General features: G+C 42.7%; 1 protein-coding gene across 1 annotated transcript in view; it reads right to left on the reverse strand.

The window, feature by feature from the left end:
* Positions 1-21492, reverse strand: part of pex5la (peroxisomal biogenesis factor 5-like a) — a gene marked incomplete at both ends in the record, with an annotated part of 136449 nt that overhangs the window by 40702 nt on the left and 74255 nt on the right. Inside the window, 2 exons of the mRNA XM_084066022.1 lie at positions 4991-5102; positions 20885-20989. Of these exons, the coding sequence (XP_083922148.1) occupies positions 4991-5102; positions 20885-20989 (217 nt within the window). The remainder of the gene's footprint in view (positions 1-4990; positions 5103-20884; positions 20990-21492) is intronic.

Below are 21492 nucleotides of genomic sequence, written 5' to 3' on the forward strand. Positions count from 1 at the left end.
CAGATGGCTCCAGACTGGCCTCCAAGTAGCCTACACTGGAAATATTAGGCTCCATATCCCAGACACATGTCATTCACAAACCGCACCCCTAGTAATTGTCTACGCCAGGCCGAAAGGCATGGCGAGATAGTATGTTTTACCCCTTGTCCGTCCGTCCGTGTGTGTGTCCGTCCGTCCGTGTGTCCGTGTGTCCATCTGTCTGTGAACAGCTAATCTCCGGCACCGTTGGCCCGGTCGCTGCGAAACTGCACACACACTCCCTGGATGCCAATTCAGAACCTCTGCCCCAATGTTTTTTACATGGCCCTGTTATAGCGCCACCAGGAGGCCGATTTGTGCAAAACCCATTTTTTTTACATTACTCCTACAGATTTTATCCAAACATCACGCAAAAAATCGGTACACAGTATCTCTATATTCATTTGATCAACACGGATCTGTCTGATTTTCCATATTCCATCCTGATTGACTAAGGTTGGCTTCCCAAGTTTGCAGGATTGGTCCATTTTTAACTAAATGCCTCAAATCATGCACGCAGCTTGCGATTTCCGTGAAATTTCACACGCACATTCCCACTAGGCCGAGGAAGAAATGCCACTTGAAGATTTTCAAATCAGCCTCATGGTGGCGCTATAAAAGGCCAATTTACGTTTTTAACTGTAACTGCACCGATCTGCGTGAAACTTTGCACGCATACTCCCTAGAGGCCAAGGAAAAACATCTGCCCTGCATTTGATGTTTCATATTCTATCCTGATTGGCTAACATTGACATCTAAAGTTTGCAGGAGTGGCCCGTTTTGAACAAAATGCCGCAAATCATGAGCGCAGCGTCCGATTGCGGTGGAACTTTGCATGCACATTCGCACTACGTTGAAGAACAAACGCCACCCTTTTAACATTGCCCTATTATAGCGCCACCAGGAAGCCGATTTTTCTTTTTTATATTATTCCTACAACATCATGCACATCAGTACACATTATTTCTATAGTCAAGTGATCAAAATGGTACCGTCCGATTTTTTTATATTCCATCGATTGGCAAATTCTGAACATTGCTGGCCCACAATAACCTACCTGACCTGGCGGAGACCTGTTCTCCGATGAGAACTTTTTCTAGTTTTATACATAGTGGCTCAGGGGTAGAGTGGCCGGGTAGAGTGAACTGGAAAACCGCAAGGTTCCCAGTTCGATCCCGGGCTGGGGCGCTCCCCTAGAGTTAGTGTCGAAGTGTCCTTGAGCAAGACGCTGAACCCCTAATTGCTCCCGATGAGCTGGTTGGTGCCTTGCATGGTTACCTCCGCCATCGGTGTATGAATGTGTGTGTGAATGGGTTAATGGCACAATCAATGTAAAGCGCTTCGGATAGAAGCGCTATAAATGCACCATTTTAGATTGCACAAGGATGCCAAGCCGTTGTTAAACCCTGTCTTGAAAAAATAAAAAAATATTTTGTGTGTGTGTGTGTGTGTGTGTGTGTGTGTGGGGGGGGGGGGGGTGTGGCAAAGTGGCCTGATGACCTAAAAGGCTAATATCTCCCCCTGGTCAATAGGGAATTGCCTAGTCTGAGATGTTGGCTTTCCACGCGGGAGACCTGGGTTTGAATTCCGGGCATCCTCCTATAATTCTAGTAACCTCTGTAGTAGTGTCTGTCTGTCTGAGACCAAACCACTGAAGCCAAACCTGTGAGCCCAAACACGTTTCTGCCCGGTTCTCCTCGGTGCCTGGAGCTATTGATCTCAAATCGCGCACAGCCATTCACCATCACCATGCGCATGGAACTCCGGAGCCTGTTTTTCGATATCACTAAATCTCAGCTGTTTATTCCCATTTTTATGTAAAAAATTCTTCTGCCCGGTTCTCCTCACTGCCTGGCGCTATTGCTCTCAAATCGCGCACAGCCATTGACCATTACCATGTGCATGGAACTGTCGAGCCACTTCTTCGATATCACTAAATCTCAGCTGTTTATTTGCATTTTTATGTCAAAGAATGTCTGGAATGCTGCCTGGAGAGAGAGAGAGGGGGGAGAGAGAGGGGGGAGAGAGGGGGAGGGGGAGAGCGACAGACAAGGAGAGGGAGAGAGAGGGAGGAGGAGGAGAGAGTGTGTGTGTGTGTGTGTGTGTGTGTGTGTGTGTGTGTGAGAGAGAGTGTACGCATGAAATGCACTGCATTCCTTTCGTGTAAAGGTGATAGCACATCGCGTTTAAGTAAATCTCTCCACCAGAGACACAAAAGTTAATCTCATCTTGCAACTACTTTTGCCTGCACACTTCATGGTCGTATGGTTACCATGTGCATGGAACTGTCGAGCCACTTCTTCGGTATCACTAAATCTCAGCTGTTTATTCGCTTTTGGATGTCAAAGAATGTCGTCAGCCTCGCATGTACAGCCCCACTGCTTCACACAGTTGAGCGAACACTCGCCTCCGCGGCCGTGTATGCGCGGACACGCACGTGGTCGCACGCGTGTGTGTGCTGAACGTGCTTCGCCCAAGTTAACGTGTGTGTGTGGCGGGGGGACGGCTCTGGCCGCGAGGATGTACTGTGTGTGTGTGTGTGTGTGTGCGCTCGCAACGGGTCGCTCACGCGACAGGACATGCAATAACTCCACGATTGCAACTACTTTTGCCTGCACACTTCACCGGGTATGGTCTAGTTATATATAATAGACCATACCCGTCGGGGGAGATGAGCACCCAAAGTGCGTCATTGTTTCACGCACATGATTACATATGGTAATGGTCAATGGCTGTGTGCAAATGCAGATCAAATGCTCGAGCCACTGAGGAGAACCGGGCAGAAGAAATTTTGGGCACACCGCACAGAGCTTTGTAGAATTATAGGATACTACACCATACCCGTGGGGGGGGGTGGGGGGGGGGGGTCTCCTACTGTAAATACCTAGAGTTTTTCAAGGTAGGATGATGTCTGATGGATTGAATCCAAGCAGATTTTCTCATACCAGGGCCCACATTTCCGTTTCTTTATTCTCTGTCTATGACCAATAGCTGTTAGTGATTGCAAGTTCTCTTGCACCAGAAAAAAACTATTTCTGTTTCTGTGTTAAGATTTAAAAGATGGCTACTTGATTTCCTCACTCACAGAGCACAACATTTGGACTTACAGTATCATACATTACCCACGTACATATCTATATGACCCAAACACTTTAAAATAACTTTATAGTTATTATAGTAATTTAAAAGTGAATTCAATTATTTTCCAGTCAAGTGAAAGGCATTTTTCATTATTTATCACATGCTGGCCTATTTGGGAATTCAGTACCAAAACAGAACAATTCAACAAGCTAGATCAGACTATTCCAAAGGTTACTGCATAGTTGCATGGTTTCATAAGCCTGTTCAGTATTTTTGCAATGTGTGCGCAATACACGTCACTACATAATTACATGTAGCACTCTGTTGTTTATGACAAACCACTTGGAGGGTCTATTGAATGTAATCTCCAGGTAATTAAAGTGTGCAGTGGTATTCGAAATCTGCACCCTTCAGATGCTAACTGTAATTAGAACTCAAAGGAGACACACTTAAAGAGAACGTGGAGACTGTTGTCTTGTAGCAGCGTACGGAATGAATGACATGCTCTTCAAGAAAATACGATGATGGTTAGAGAGGTTTTGATGCACTTGACTGCGCTTGAAATGATGAGCCTGTGAACACAACTTTCTCCATCTTCCTTTGTCAACTGCTTTCTCTCTCATAGTTATGACTTAAGATTACACAGGAGCCATATACTACCCAGTACTTACTCAATACTCAATATTTTCAATGACTCAACGTGACGCCATTATTTAGTTATTACTCATCAATCCAATAGAGTCCATGATCAAGGGGAGCATAATGGGTGAAAAGTGGGTGAAAGAAAGGTGATGTCTAGAAAGGATTCAGGAGATTGCAGGAGGCTTCATATCACTGCCCGTACATTTCTAATATTACACTTATGCTGCAATGTCACTGGAATGGAATTAACATGAGACGAAATAGATGATGTTGCATTTGCCTTAAATTTGCATCCATTGCAATGTGACTATTTCGCATGCGTACATCGCAATGTCGATGCTGAATCTATTGGGCTATGTTCAGCACTATATTTTAATGTATGTATGCGTGTATTCTTATATTCTATTGTCTTTAAAATGGGTATTCAGTGGGCTTTCTGTGGTCCGAGTATTAATAGTAATGAAATAAAGTGTCTGTGGTGCTTTGAAGTATAAGTCTTTTTTTTTTTTACTGTTGTTTGAAGCAAACCCTGTGTCTTATGTCTTATTTTTCCTTACTTGAATTCAAGGTTTCCAAGGTTTCCTTCATCTCAGCATGCTCCTGAAACCCATCTAAAAAAAGGGACTGGTTGTGAAGCTGAAAGAAAGGCTGTTATTCTCATATTCTGAATAGCTTTTAGAAACACTAGCTTCTTCCCCCTGACAGCAGTGATTGTGATGTTGGTCTCAGTGGGACTGGGAGACGATAAACTGGTTGGCAGTTCTGCATTTCAACACTCATCATCACGGCAGGCAGTTTTTCTTTTTTAAATGTCTGACATTTTGAATAACGGCTATCGGCTACAATGTATTATTGTGTTATAGAACAGCAGGACCGTAACCACTAATACATCTGACTTCAGCAAAAAAAATAACAACACTCGTTACTTTCAATTAAGGTCTTCATGGCACCAACAATGCAATTATTTATATTTTTACATCAATTATAAATAATAGTGCTGTATTTGCAGTGATGCTGAGATGTCACGGGGTATCCCCATAGGATACCCCATAGGTCTATTATGAAGAAATCGTAAGGTAACAAATTAACAATAGATAAAACATCCCCACCTGCGATAAAAATGAATGACCAAAGGGAGAGATATCAAAAGCAGAGGCAATTACATCCCCCCCATCCCCCCAGGCAAATCAGTTTATGGATAATAAAAAAACAGGAACAAGTATCATGTAGGAAATGCGTTGTACTCTACCAGCTGTGTTCGAAGTCACAGGGCGGGAGACCCCATCACACTTGGTCTCACAGAGAAAATCATCGATGGAGGGACTCAGTAGCGGGCGGCTTTCTTGTTGTTCACTCACCAGCTGTAACCAGACAAACAGACAGGACAGCTCAGGCTAGGGCTGAGCAATATATCAATAATATTATATCAATATCGTGATATGAGACACGATATTGTCTGGGATTTTGGATATCGTGATACTGTGATACCTGGTTTTAATCATTTATTCTATACTTTCAGAAATCAAAAATATAAAAGAACATTTATATTATCACCACAAAGCGATATTATTGTCACGACATCAATATTGAGGTAAAAGCTAAGGCATTTTCTGATATTTGATTTTGTCCATATGGCCCAGACTGGGCTCAGACTGAGACGTGCCATGCCCCGTTGACCTTTTCATGTGAATGTCAACGAGAGCCGAAGTGATGTTTAGTCTTCTGACCCCTTGAGTCAGTGTTTGATCCCAACTCCCATGTCACCAGACTGACAAATCCCCCATAGGATTCTTATAGGCTAATTGCGTGTGTCACTGTCACATTTCCAGGACTACTGTACTGTATGTGTGTAATTCAGGTTGACACTCATTACCCATGCTACTGTAGCTATAGGTAGGTAATAATATACATTGAAGGAATACAAGAACGCTCGCCCCAGTTTTGGATCTCGCCCCTCCTGGGGTCGAATCCGGTGACCTCAGAACAGTCGCCACCAGGTATTTCTCAACGTACAGTAACCTCAGTAAAACTATGCCTAAACCTAACTTTTTTCCTAAACGTAACCTCAGTAAAACTATGCCTAACCCTAAACTTATTCCTAACCTTAACCTCAATAAAAAAAATGCAAGAACCGCTAGCGGTCCACGAAAAAAAACGAGGCGAGTGTGTTTTGGGGCGAGCGTTCTGATTACCCATTGAAGAGCATCTCAAATGTTATTGACATAGTATGTTATTAGTATACAGAAATGTGTAAAATGGAAATCTTTGCAGTTTGAATTAAAAGTGTGTTCACTGTGTGTATAGTGCTTCCCATTAAGACTGTGCCCCGGTTTGCTTAAAAATCATGACCTGATTTGAGCTGCCGAAGCATAGTCCCTTAGCTCTCTTGGCCAGAAGAAGAGTTAATTAAGTTTGAAGGTGTGTACTTGAGTACTAGCATAGTGTTTATTTAAGTCAGTTTTTCTAACATATTACTGTATTTATTATGCACCTCATTATGCAAGCATCATTTTAACGTCGTAAAATTGGCCAAACCATGGTCTACAATGCTGATGTTATCCTGCTTGTAGAGAACGAATGGATTTCCAAGCATTTGTTTCTAAATGCTAGCAGTATGTATGCATGTATGAAAACAGTCAGATAATCTCTCTGTTCCTTATTGGGGAAAGAGAGGGATCCATCAGTGTCTGCTACTGCAGATTGACTGGGCTGCGTGAGGGGCTCCAATAGTGTCTGAACGTGTAATTGTGAAGCTACAGTATTAGCCTCTGTTTATCTCACTCTCAAACCCAGGCAAAAAGTTAATCTCCTTGCTAAAGAGGTGTCCTTGACCGTACACAGTAAAATCCTCAGTATTCATTTAACTCTTGACAGTGTACACATGTTGGTTACATTTGTACACTCTGAGTTTGATGAATGGATAAACTACATAACACTGAGGATTTTACGGTGTATCTACAAGCTTGCCAGCATGACTGCACCACAGATTACTTTCAGTCCATTATCATTACCCTGAAACCGCTGCCCAGGTGCAGCTGGCAACCTGCGCTTCATGTTTTGGGCTGAAAACAAGGGTTTTGTTCCATAAAAAAAAGACAAGAAAAGGACAAACTACCATTGTTGTCAGTTTGTTTGGCGTGTACATAAAGCCTGTAGAGGGGAAACATGACATTTGCCATCGCTACTCTCCAGGGCAGCGCTCACATGCAGAATCTTAATGAAGGTGCTAAAAAATTAATTACCAACCACGGAATGAGGCAGCACACAAGACAATGAATGGTTCTCCTGAAAGGGGTTTTTACATACAGTAGCATGTCTCTATGTGCCTCCTCGGCTAAGTTCTAACAATGGCAGATGTTGCTGCTGTACGTTTCCAGAATATATAATGTGGAGATTTATTAGCTGTTGAAGCAAAATTAAAAACAGAACATTTGACCCCATTATATATTACACAAATGTGAACTCTGCCTCAGTGTATTTGGAATGATGGGGAAAAAAGAAAAGAAAAAAACCCTTCACATGTTGTTTTTAATGATGCTGAACATTGAGCTGATTAAAGTGAGGTGAAGCTGAGAAGATGATGAAAAAGGTTGAAATGTGTTTTTGTGCTTTTGCCTATTCTGACAGATAATGACAATTAGTTGCCACAGATAATCAACAAAGTCTAGCTGAGACCCCCCGACCTACTGTAAATATACAAGGAATATACAAGGAATTCTTCCAAAAATATACTTTTGAGTGTTTTATCTACAGTAAGTGAGTCAGGGAGTATAGCTTCCTATTTTTTCTTCTGCTAAGCGTTGTCTTGCTGTAGCCGGCATCTCTCGTAATGGAAGCACCACTGTGCACAAGCTTTTGTCACTCTTTTAGAATTCTTCATTACTTTGTCAACTATGATATCTTGCTATGCCCCAAAAATACTGACCTAGCACAAGTAATGGGGGTCGGGGGCAGGTTGGGCTGTTCTGGTGTCGGAACGATGATTCATGGCAGGTCTTGCAGTGTGAAGTAACCATTATTCGACCTGCTGTTGCTTCTATAATTTCACCTTCGGTGCATGGTCCTAACGTCTCTTTTTCAGTTTTCATGCATCTACAGTACATTTGTACTGAATCCACTGAATCGGTCACTAAAAGGTTATAAATAATGAGTGCCTCACAGCTCATGTTTGCTTGAAGAAAACTCCTTCAGTGCAGCTGAGCTTTGGGCCACCTCTGTCTAACACACGCTCGATGGCGTTATGAAAGAACTAGATGCCTCACTTAACCTCAGCCTGCAAAGCCAATAACTCTACTTCTACTCAGTAATTAGCAGCTAAAGATTGGCCTTTAGTGAAAGAAATACAAAGGGCCTTTTAAAGCCTTGTCTTTATCTATCTATATGTCACAGGTAAGTTGGCATTCCAGGGAAATTGGAAGGGGAGCGCTTGTTTTTAGGCGTGGGGCAGGGCTGCGAGGCGGGGCTTTGATGCGAGGACGACGACGACGACAATATGGATATACATACATACATACCGGCCTCAGTGGCGCACTTCGATAATTATTGGACTCCCCATCCACTACCACTGGGAGTCTGGGTTTGACTCCCGCTTGGGGCTTTACTTTTTCAAACAACCGCGGACTACTTTTTTTCGCAGATAAAGTATAGTTTTGGACCATGACGGAGGCGCGCCGACTCAGCAGACCTTGAGGCCGAGGAGTCGCACCCGAGCGCCTCCAGGCGCGAGTGCCCGCGACGACCGGCCGATGGTCTGCTAGTCGACTAAGCGCCGTCCGAGTTATGTACTGATAGGCACAGAAACGTAAATGATGTTGTGGGGACTGCGTTTGCCCCTCTATGGTTTGCCCCAACTGCCACTCACTGCACTAACATAGCCCGCCAGCCCCGCCCCCTCAGGCTCGCCCCCTTGTGCTTCAACTGCATGGAATAAGGCTGTTCGCGGGTGTGTGTGTGTGTGTGTGTGTGCGCGCGCGCGCCTGCGTGTGCGCACATGCGTGTGTGCGTGACGTCAGCAGTTTCTGACCACATCGGGACCTCCGTATTTCCATCCATTTAGTCCATCAGTTGTATGGTAGTGGGCACTGGGTAGTCTGACAACAGGTGCAACGGGTATTGCAAAACTGGGTGGGGCATACATTGCCAACATGCATCATTACTTATTTACGTTGTTCCCGACTCCCTGAGTAGGCTAGTAACAGTAGTCTATTTCACATTAATTTAACAAGACTTGGTTGCACAAACTTGGTTTTACTATCAAGCTTTACCTACTAATCATGTTGCACAAAAAAATCAACCTAGTTTGAATCTAGTTTAAACTTAATTCTGGTTAAATCAAAACCTTTTACAATCTCAGTGTAATTTCCTAGCAGTATAGATTTACAAAATAGTCTGTCATATACAGGGCCGCAGGAAGGGTGGTGCGAGCGGTGCGGCTGGGGGGGGCCCCGCAAAAAAACGAGAAAAAAAAATATTTTTTTTTTTCTTTTTTTTCTTAAGTGAACAGAATCACGTTTATTAAGAATTATTAAAAGAAATAACCGCAAATAACCACCAAAAACTCGGAAATATCCGCCCAAAACTGCCCAAAACTCCCTCCGGAGAGTGCGCGCGCGCGCGCAGCGCGCACCGGGCCCCGCATTTCTCCCAGACAGCTCTGGTCATATACCTCAATAGGAAGGTTGGACCAGCTATCAAGTATGGAAGCGAAATGAACTCTGCTGTGCGACTGCTTCTCCAGCGCATAGTAGCTTTGTGTTTTTATGCTACAAGGTGTTGTCCTCAATTACTGGGGGAAAAATCAAGTGCAGGAAAATGTGAACTCCTTGCCATGGTAGCATAATGAATATGTAGGCTATAAATAGATATCTAGTTGGTCACAAGGTATTACAGAGAGAATTGTTAACAGCAGTACTAACGGTTACTGTACAGCTTTTATTTTAAAAAGTAGCAAATTCACAAGACATTTGTGATTTGTTTTTAAAAAAGTATCTAAAAGGAGCACAAGGTGTTGTCCTCAATTACTGGGGGAAAAAATCAAGTCCAGGAAAATGTGAACTCCTTGCCATGGTAGCATAATGAATATGTAGGCTATAAATAGATATCTAGTTGGTCACAAGGTATTACAGAGAGAATTGTTAACAGCAGTACCAACGGTTAATGTACAGCTTTTATTTTAAAAAGTAGCAAATTCACAAGACATTTGTGATTTGTTTTTAAAAAAGTATCTAAAAGTAATCAATCATGGTGGGCACTGAAACTAAACTAATCCTATTTTAATCATTGTTTAAACTGGTTTAAGAAAACCAGAATTAATTTAATTCATGTTGGTGCAACCCAGCCTGGTTAAGGGTCTTATCTTCATGCAGGGGCATTGGCATGAGGCTCTCAGTGGAGGCACAAATTGACAATTCTGAGGCGCAGTGGCGTGTTTTACTCTACTCTTTTACTTTACGTGTTTGGTTTGGGGAGTTGCTGTGTGCTAATGTGGGAGGAAAGGCACAAGGGGTAGTGTTGTTTGCAGATCAGCAGCCCACTGCAATTACGGTGTCAACAAGGAGCACGGTCTGTCGCCTACTTGTTTGGATCAGGTCTACTGGCATTTAATGAGATGCACTTGCACAGCCATTGCTATATGCACCCAGATGGACGTCACCAAGATTATGGAAACCCACTTTATGTTATGCATTTATATAGTGCGCACGCACCCAGCACGCACACACACTCGCGCACGCACACACACACACACACACACACACACACACACACACACACACACACACACACACACACACACACACACACACACACATAAACACACCGATAGCGGAGGCAGGCAACCATGCAAGGCACCAACCTGCTCATCGGGAGCAGTTAGGGGTTCAGAGTCTTGCTCAAGGACACTTTGACACGAATCCAGGAGGAGCCAGGGAACCTTGCATCTCCCACACAGCCACTCTATCTCCTGAGTCCCTAGAGGTTGTGTTGACTCTAACACCCTGGGTTGTAGTTTTTGAGATATCTCATTTAGGATCAAAATATTGGACAGACAAGTACAATACCCAAATATTGGAATGTGGAAATTTTGGATTATGGGTGGTGCTAGAGGAAAGGTCATGAGGTCACCAAAAAAAGTAGTTCCTGCAATCTGCTTATTAGAGAGAGAGAGCATGTGTTCAATGTTGACATTTTGTCATAAAGGTGGCGCTAGAATATATAAAAGACCATCCTCTTACTTGGACTCCGAGCACAGTGCAACCTAAAAACAAGTGCAATCTGAGGTCAACAGTCCTATCTGTTGATATGAAATTGTCATTTTAGAGAATATTCCAAGATTATGGTGTAGCATACAGTTGCTAGGCACGTTTACCAGACACTGTCAGTGATTCTCAACCTGTGGGCTGGGGTCCACTGGTGGGCCGTGAGGGTATTGCCATTGGGTCCCCAAATAAGTGGCAAAACAATTAGATTTTTATAACATAACATTAATATAAACAAATAATGTAAAAAGAAATGTCATGGTATTTTTATATAACAGTTCTTGTATGACGCGATCTAATACGGACGTGTCTGGACGGACCTTTTAGACAAAAGTATTATAAATGTAACTGATGTTTTACATTATTTTTGACTAATAAAAATGTCAATCAATCAATCAATATACCTTCGACTATAGTTCTTTTCTTTTAGTTTTATTGTCCCACACATTGTCCACACCTGTACAGGTTTACAGGTGTGAATCAGTGGGTGAAATACATTTTCGTGCAAGCTCCGTTGTTTTGTTGTTTTCAGGAAAGAAAGACGAGGGGGGGGGGAGTGGTGGCAGAGAGAGGGAGCCCAAGGAGTCTTAATTCCATTAATGCCATGCATCATGTGCACATAAAACAGCAGCACACCTTGCATGGTGATTAGTAAAGCATCTGTCAGTGAAAGGGATTTCTGTCACATAAAAACGTCTGCCGAGGACATCTGTGAGTAGTTACTGTGTGACTTAAAGTGAGATGCGTGGCAAAATCACTTAGTAGTCTGTGTGAAAATTACCCCACGATAAAAGGTGTCCTTGAATGCCTCCAACTTTTTTTCCCCTGTCATTGATTGATACAAGACACCTAAGCGTAGCCTATAAGCGGAAACCGTACCTGAAGAGAATAATGTTTCTTGATGCAGTGACTGTATGGCATGACTTACTGTAAGGACAGTATACGCTGGCAGCATAGCTACAATCAAATGCACTGACAGTCAAAGTGGAAGTTGGCAGTGTCCTGAGAAAACATTGAGACAGGAAGACAGAATTATAGCAGAGAGCCCAGCTGAGTGTCACTGAGGGGAAAAGATATTGGCAACACTGGCACATTTGTGCAAAACAAAAGTAAAAGTTAGCTTAACTTTGAAACAAAAACACATTTTGTCGATCAAGGTAGTTTTAAAACACTGTTTTGAATTCAGATTGCTGTATGGTAGGTGGCAGGAGCCAATGAAATGAGGAGAACAAGGTCACAGTACCACATTGCCACTGGGAGGCTACTGATAGCGGACCTTGTGTTATTTGCATCATTCAACATTTTTATCACATTCCCCACGTAAAAAAGGTGCTTCAAAGCACTTCTTCTAATTGCCACTGGGGCGAAATTCTGACTAACGATGCCATTCTATCTATACTGTTATTTTTCAAACTGTGACACAGAACTGCACATATTTCTCCAACTAGGCTAATCATCCAGATACAGGAGATGGAGGATGCAATTTGCTGGGGGGGCGGGATTAATACGTGCCTCTGCTTCTCTGCCTCTGCTTTTGATATCTACCTCTCTGGTGAATCATTTTTATCGCTGGTGGGGGTGTTTTATCCCCGCTTCTGGTCAGGCTGAATAAAATATGCAGAAATATGCATTTCCTTTTGGGAAATGTACAGTAGACTGATAGGTTTGATATTATGTTTAATAATATCATAATTTAACAATTTAATTAAACGTGTTAACCACATTGACCCTGGTGTCTCTATTTTGGGCAAATTTTCAAAAATGTTGGAAAATATTTTCAAAATGCTCATGTCACAATCTGCTATCTCCACTGTTTTTTGTAAGACGAAGTATAAAATATATCAGAAAATTTTCCCTTTTTTTCCCCTGTCTTTTTTTTTTACAAATGGAACCCTGTTGATGCCAATTATAGGTTCAGTGTCCCTCTGCAAGAAGAACCCAGGAGAGCTTTCTCTGTGGTTTGTCCTTGACGAGCACTTGACTTTCTCTCCCCGTTGCTGCCCTTTACCCGTTTTGAACCTTTTTGCTCTTTCCCTATGCGAACCACACTGCCACTTTATTTACAAGTGCTTCAGGGATAACTCAGATAATTGCGTAACGGAAAGCTCTGGCTAATTGTGCCACTCGGGCATGACTCCGGCTACTTCTCAGATGTTGTTGTCAAGGGAGACATGCGGTACACCAGTTAATAACTCATACGAGTCCTAAGGAGTAGAGGTGAGGGGAGGTAGGCAGAGGAAGAGGATGGGGAAGGGAGTTATGAAAGAGCAAGAGATGTACTGTATATAACAGGGAAAGGAGAGAATGGAGAAATGGGATCTTCTGTTAACTATAACCCTGACCTCTCTATTTTGGGCATGTCAGTAGAACTTAGATTTTCGAAGATTAAAAAAAAGAATAGCAGATCGTACCAGATGGCTGTTCTTTTTAATGTTTTTAAAATGTTTGAATTATTTGGAAAATGCTTGAAAACAGCTTAGATCTGGCATGACTATGACTCATGGAGGCGGGCAGACAAAGAGGAGGGGGAGGAGTTATGAAAAAGGAAGAGAGATGTGTATGAAACGACTAGAGTCTGGCATGTTTAGCTCATTGAATATGACACATGACACGTTATATGTTATATATACTGTAGACATTACTGCAGACCTTTTTCCAAAGCGGATTGTTTGAGGAAGTCATTAGATTCTGTTGATCTCAGTATGAAAATGAACTTGCAAAGACTTGAAAGTTGATGCACAGTTATTTTACGTCAAAGTTATGTCATAGTTGATACATTTTAAAGCAGGGATTGATTTGATAAGTCTAGCTGAAATTAGTCCCTGGAGAAAAAGATTGATTTATGAACAAAATGTCTATGAATTATTAATCGTGCAATTATTTGACCAACATTGACTCCATTATTCAGGCAAGTTCTGTAAAGTTTTGATGACTTTGAAGAACATTTTATAACTAAACTAGAAAAAGTGCTCCTCGGAGCACAGGTCACCGCCAGGTCAGGTACAGTAGGTTATTCGTCAATTAGGATGGAATATGAAAAATCTAAGAGATCTGTCTTAATCACATGACTATTAGAGATCATGTGTACCAATTTTGGGTGAAATTTGGATAAAATCTGATGGAGTAATATCCCAAAATGTGTTATAAGTCGCCTCCTGGTGGTGCTATGAAAAAGATTTTTTCTAGGGAGTGTGCGTTCGGTGCAATTATAGGTAAAAACATGAATCGGCCTGCTATAGCGCCACCATGAGGCTGCTTTGAAAATGTTCAAGTGGCATTTCTTCCTCTGCCTAGTGGGAATGTGCGTGCAAACTTTCTCAAAAATTGCACGCTGCATTCATGATTTGAGGTATTTTGTTAAAAACTGACCAATCCTGCAAACTTTGGAAGAAAATCTGACAGATCCGTCTTGATCAGATGACTATAGAGATACTGTGTACCAATTTGCGTGATGCATGAGTAAAATCTATAGGAGTAATATAAAAAAATGTGTTTTGCAAAAATGTGTTTCATGAAAATGAAAAGTTTGGGGCAGAGGTTCTGCTCTGGCACCCAGGGAGTGTGCATGCACAGTTTCGCTGCCCTCCGCTCATAAAAGGCTGTGTGTGTGGACACGGCTCCTAAATGCAAGTCTGCGAGCGACTCCTTTACAACTTTGTAGCTAAGCTGTGAGGCAGGTCTGCCTCAGCCTGTTGTCACAGGCGTTCTTCAGGACGGCAGCAGTAAGGCCACACATGAGCAGTTTGATCATCCCGTAGTTTGCGGCGCTGTGACCATGGCGACGACAGATCCCAAGCATCCCATAACCTGAATGCAGAATCTCCGGTGTTTTCCATAGACTATAGGTGTTTACATACAAACGCTAAAAAATAGCTTACATTTTGGGAAAGTGAAAAACAGGCGTCGCGGTTGTGTGCAATGTGCATATGCTAATAATCAGTATGCAAGTTCAGATCAATTGCTCAAGTCACTGACGAGAACCGTGCTGAACAGACAGGTTTTGATGCCAGAATTCCTTAATGACTGACGTTCCCTAAAAATAAAGCCATTAATGTGAAAATTGAGTACAGTATGTTTATGTATCATATTTTATAAAACTTAAGCTGTGAACAGCTCCACCCTGATGAAGAAAGCTCTTGCAGAAACATAATTGGTGAAATAAATGCACAGGAGGAGAATCTTGTGTGTGACAGTTTCTTTTTGACATAGCTTTAAATAGGCAATTATACAGTATGTATTGATGCCGGTATGGTCCTTCATTACGATGTCTGGATGCTTTTTTACTTTGGAGCAAACAGTTCAAGCATAAAATATGCACCAGATGCTCTTTGAAAACAATGCTGGCTGGCACCAGCTTTCTCTCTCTCTCTGTGTGTGTGTGTGTGTGTGTGTGTGTGTGTGTGTGTGTGTGTGTGTGTGTGTGTGTGTGTGTGTGTGTGTGTGTGTGTGTGTGTGTGTGTGTGTGCACACGTGTGCACGCACAAACAAGTATCTGAGCATGGGGGACACGATTACGCAAGCTCTGTTTATTATCTAGGATGCCCATCTGTATCTGTGACATTGGGTCCATCCTCTACTGTCTCTTAAATCTTTATAATACTGTCATGATGCTGCACAGAGCACCAGTATCTGTCCCTCATGCTACATATAAATAGTGGCAATGTACATGAAAATCACACTGATTATCCATGGTTAAATTGTTGCAGAGTGCTGCCATTACAAAGGTTGTGGTGGTGTCCCTTATGACAGAGACAAGAGTTTTTTTTTATATACACAGTAAAATCCTATGTGTTCATTTACAGCACACCGGATTGTATCTCCTTAACCGCACCACACTGTGGTTAGTGTGGATAGAGTGTAAAGTGTGTATACTATTTCAGTCACCGGCTTGATCTGGTCTTTTGTTTAAAGCGTGTGTGATCTGAGCTCAAATTCAAATAATACATGAAACCTTGACATCTACTTTAAGTATAGATTAAATACAAGATTGCATATTGATTTTCTTTGGATGTATCTTAAACATGAAACCAAATGTTTGGAAACAAAATCGAGGATGCGGTAGTTGAATGTGGATGCTTGTATTACTGCAGTGATTTGACTGTTGGACTTTTGATTCTGTAAATAATGAAAGGGTGAGGGCTATTGATATCTGCTGGTGCAATGCTATATACATGAGACTATTGATCTCTACTGTACAGTATGTGGTGCTGGGTCATCTTAAGGGAATTGAGTTGCCAGCTAGCGTGCAATATACCTCATGGTTTACCTTACGAAAGCAGGTCTAGAAAGTGTTAGTAAGGCAACTGTTTCCGTAAAACCTACCAATGTGTTGCTATTGATGTTTTATTATTGTTTTATTATTAACTAGAGGGTCGGGGCGCTGCGCGCCCCTCCCCCCTAGCCGCTGCGCGGTGCTTTGTGTTTGTTGGTCTCTATAATATATAAAGCCATAATAGGAGATGTTCCCAATGGAGCTATGCCCAAATATGGAGTGTGTTGTCTGACCTCACTTGGGTCTCGTTGGGCGGTTATATAAAGCCATAATAGGAGATGTTCCCAATGGAGCTATGCCCAAATATGGAGTGTGTTGTCTGACCTCACTTGGGTCTCGTTGGGCGGTGGTCGGCGATGACGCTAAGGAACAACATGGCCGACTGTAATGTTGTGAGTTTGTGTTGGCCGCAATTAATTATGCTGCGAGGGGGCAGATGTGTGCTGAGCAGTATGAAGTGGCCTACAGACTGCGCGTAGTAATTCTGCACGTTGTGGCGTGTCTTGTTAGTGACATTGATATGTTGTTTTTGTGTTTAGTCCCACACAGTGGCAGTTTTTTTTGGGGGGTTTTGGGTTTAGAAATGTATATATATACTAGAGGGTCGGGGCGCTGCGCGCCCCTCCCCCCTAGCCGCTGCGCGGGGCTTTGTGTTTGTTGGTCTCTATAATATATAAAGCCATAATAGGAGATGTTCCCAATGGAGCTATGCCCAAATATGGAGTGTGTTGTCTGACCTCACTTGGGTCTCGTTGGGCGGTTATATAAAGCCATAATAGGAGATGTTCCCAATGGAGCTATGCCCAAATATGGAGTGTGTTGTCTGACCTCACTTGGGTCTCGTTGGGCGGTGGTCGGCGATGACGCTAAGGAACAACATGGCCGACTGTAATGTTGTGAGTTTGTGTTGGCCGCAATTAATTATGCTGCGAGGGGGCAGATGTGTGCTGAGCAGTATGAAGTGGCCTACAGACTGCGCGTAGTAATTCTGCACGTTGTGGCGTGTCTTGTTAGTGACATTGATATGTTGTTTTTGTGTTTAGTCCCACACAGTGGCAGTTTTTTTTGGGGGGTTTTGGGTTTAGAAATGTATATATAGATAGATATATAGATAGATAATATTATTATTGCAATGTTTTGTCTGTTTTGGTGGGATGTTTTTGGTATCGTCTTGTTGTGCACTGTCTTTTGTCTTGACACAAAATGTAAAATAAAATATAAACTATTAGGCTAAATATATTTTAAAAAATCACACCCTGTGTGAAGGAAGCGGTGCCTTTGGGGCGGGGCTTAACTCATTTCAGTTCGTCCCTATTGGTGGTCTGAGTCCACTTACCAAATGTGTACTTGGTAGCATGCTGCAAACTGGAATAATGGCTGTTTAAAGCCCAGCCAATGGGCAGACAGAGGGGGCGGGGCTTAAGTAATTACAGTTTGTCCCTATTGGTGGTTTTAGTCCATGCACAAAATTTGTACTCCGTAGCATGCTGCGAACGTGAGTTATGGCTGTTTAAAGGCCAGCCAATGGGAAGACAGAGGGGGCGGGGCTTCAGCAATTCATGCTGGTCCCTATTGGTGGTCTAAGTCCACATACCAAATTTGGACTTGGTGGCATGCTGCAAACTGGAGTTATAGCTGTTTTAAATCCCGTGCCCTAAACGGGCGGACGGACATAACATACGCGGGGGGTCCCTGGACCCCGCTTTGATAACTTCAGCAATTCATGCTCGTCCCTATTGGTGGTGTAAGTCCACATACCAAATGTGGACTTGGTGGCATGCTGCAAACTGGAGTTATAGCTGTTTTAAATCCCGTGCTCATCCCGTGCTCATACGGGCGCTGGGGGGCCCTGGACCCCTCTTTGATAACTTCATCAATTCATGCTCGTCCCTATTGGTGGTGTAAGTCCACATACCAAATGTGGACTTGGTGGCAGGCTTCAAAGTGGAGTTATAGCTGTTTTGAATCCCGTGCCCTAAACGGGCGGACGGACAGAACATACGCGGGGGGTCCCTGGACCCCGCTTTGATAACTTCATCAATTCATGCTCGTCCCTATTGGTGGTGTAAGTCCACATACCAAATGTGGACTTGGTGGCATGCTGCAAACTGGAGTTATAGCTGTTTGAAATCCCGTGCTCATCCCGTGCTCATACGGGCGCTGGGGGTCCCTGGACCCCTCTTTGATAACTTCATCAATTCATGCGCGTCCCTATTGGTGGTGTAAGTCCACATACCAAATGTGGACTTGGTGGCAGGCTTCAAACTGGAGTTATAGCTGTTTTGAATCCCGTGCCCTAAACGGGCGGACGGACAGAACATACGCGTGGGGTCCCTGGACCCCGCTTTGATAACTTCATCAATGCATGCTCGTCCCTATTGGTGGTGTAAGTCCACATACCAAATGTGGACTTGGTGGCAGGCTTCAAACTGGAGTTATAGCTGTTTTGAATCCCGTGCCCTAAACGGGCGGACGGACAGAACATACGCGGGGGGTCCCTGGACCCCGCTGTGATAACTTCAGCAATTCATGCTCGTCCCTATTGGTGGTCTAAGTCCACATACAATATTTGGACTTGGTGGCATGCAGTAAACTGGAGTTATAGCTGTGTAAAATCCCGTGCTCATCATCCCGTGCTGATACGGACGGACGGACATACGGACAAAGTCAAGCTTAGAGCGGTTGGCACCGCTAAAAAGAAGAAAGCAGGTCTCCTACGCCAGTGGTTCTCAAACTTTTTCACGTCAAGGACCCCAAAATATGTATTTGGCCCCCCATGTGAAAATATTTTGTGCCTGGGACATAATTTTAAAGATCTGCAAGCTCAATGTATAGGATTAAAGGGGCTAAATGATCTTGATTCTTTATTAGCACATTTTGCTGAGGGCTCCCTGGAACCTCCTCAAGGACCCCTGGGTGTCCCTGGACCCCACTTTGAGAACCACTGCCCCTAGGCACATACTGTACCAGCCATGCTGAATAGACTGTGGTTGTTGTTGTTGTTCTGAGGACACTCAGTCACTCAGATTCACACTCAGGTTCATTATCGCTAACCTTGATGAAGGACGGACGCTTTTCTTTTTTAATTAAAGGAGGCAATTCGATCGCTTGCCCCTTTTTACATCAGTTGAAATTATAAGTGTGCAGGAAGCGTTTTGTTTTATTTATGATAAAAAAACGAATGATAGTCAATAGTGATGTTTTTTTGGTGTGTTCTAGTGTGAGTCAGCATAAAATGTGCAGCACTATTAGGCTACGAGCCTCTGCAAGAGTGGAAACTTTCAAAACAAAGTCCACCTGCAAACCCATCTTTGATTGTGGTGATGGAGAAGTACATACTGTTTGTACTGTATTGACACTGAAGTTAAACAATTAGAAAATACATGATAGGTTATTACATCACAACACAGACACATACAGTAACTATAGACGAATCCACAGAGCGCTCCCCTGGCGCAATCATAACTGTGTCAGAATGCACACAGCAGGAGTCTGACACCACAGCGCTTGGTGGATTAATCTATAGCAAAACACACACAGGAGCACACAAAAACACAAACAAGTAGAGAACAGGCAAGAGAGCATATATATTCTTCTGCTACACCAACACATTCACAAAACACTTAAAAAGCACGAACTGAAAAGCACAGAGACTGTTTTCACAACAGTAATGAGAGCTAAACCATTAGTCTAATGCCATGCTGCAAGCTACAGTATACATACAGTATAGCATTTTGGAAATGCATACAGTACTTGTTTGCGCTAAAGTATAGCTGCTTATGAGGTGTAAAAAAGTTCAGAAGAGAAGTTGTTCTGCCCTAATTAGGATGGAAATACATCTTTATAATAAACCCGTCGACGATGTAATCTCAATATCTCATGAACAAATCATTATCGGAACAAAATGTTTCAAAGAAGAATGAGTTCACTTCTGTCACTTTCTGTCTCATTTATTATATTCTTTAAATGTATTTTTTTATTATATATATTTATTGATTTTATGCACAGACCAACAAGTGTTGCACTGTAGGTGCTTTGTCACTATTCAATAAAAGTCATGTTCATTAAGTTAAAAAAAATATGCCATTAGTGCAAATAATTGCACAGGAAGTTAGTTTTATACCCCATAGAGCAGCTGAAAGTGAAATCAATAGTGTTGATCCTTTACCATTTTAAGTTACTACGGTTGAAGGACTCAATGAAGTGGAGCTTAGATATAACACACTCAAAGCTTTGCCATTTTTGTATATCCAACAGAGGAGGGAGTTCCACTTGAAAGCTGCACAGTAAAATCCTCAGTGTTAATTTATCCATTTGTAACTCTGACAGTGTACAAATGGAACCAAAATGGATCCTTACACGTCCATTTAGTTTCATTTGTACACTCACAAGTTAACCACTTAAGCCCCTCTATACTCCATTATGTGACGCATAGCAAAAATAGCCGATGTACAAGCTCACAACACATCGCATCGTGATGTGTTCTGAGCTTATAAATTGTCTATTTCTGCTATTTAGGCAAATTCTTTTTGCCTATAATGACATGCCCAAAATAGGGCGTTTAGGTTGAAAGTGGTTAAATGAACACTGATTCTGCAACAATGGTTCTGCCCACCTTGGTAGTCACCGTGAGGAGGGGCTTCCCTTCTGATGAGGTCTTACTTGGTATCTCCTTCATCACCATGGCAACGGCCTTATCGGCGGCCCTAGAGTCTTTCCCCTACAACAGTGGAATCAACAACGACTTGCATCAGGATAAGTTGGACAACTCAGAGCGGTACCCGTGTCCAGGGTATCTTACAGTACCCGTGTCCAGGGTTTCTTAACAGCAAAGATACTTATCTTTATGATGATGACACTATGGGGATATACGGTGAGCCGTCTACTGTGACAAAGACACCAACGACAGCGACTGTGAACATTTCCACAAGACTATGGCAATGAAAAAGGGGGTCACCAGACCATGCAGGCGGTTCACTGTACACGATGATGATCATGGTTGTTCAGAGCGGTATATTTCTAAATCGTATGTTATGTTATATTACAACAGCTTAAAAACAGAGATATCCTTCCACACGTCATATACCTGCTGTCAATGGTTATATAATTCACCCAAACAAATCATGTTGGAATAGAAACATTACAAGGTCCATTGACAATTGTAACACAATTAAAGTACAGATTGTGAGTGTGTGGCAGGCAGTGCAAATGAGAACCCATCGC

This window comes from Gymnoscopelus microlampas, assembly GCF_963454915.1.
Source record: "Gymnoscopelus microlampas genome assembly, chromosome: 9".
Lineage (NCBI taxonomy): Eukaryota > Metazoa > Chordata > Actinopteri > Myctophiformes > Myctophidae > Gymnoscopelus > Gymnoscopelus microlampas.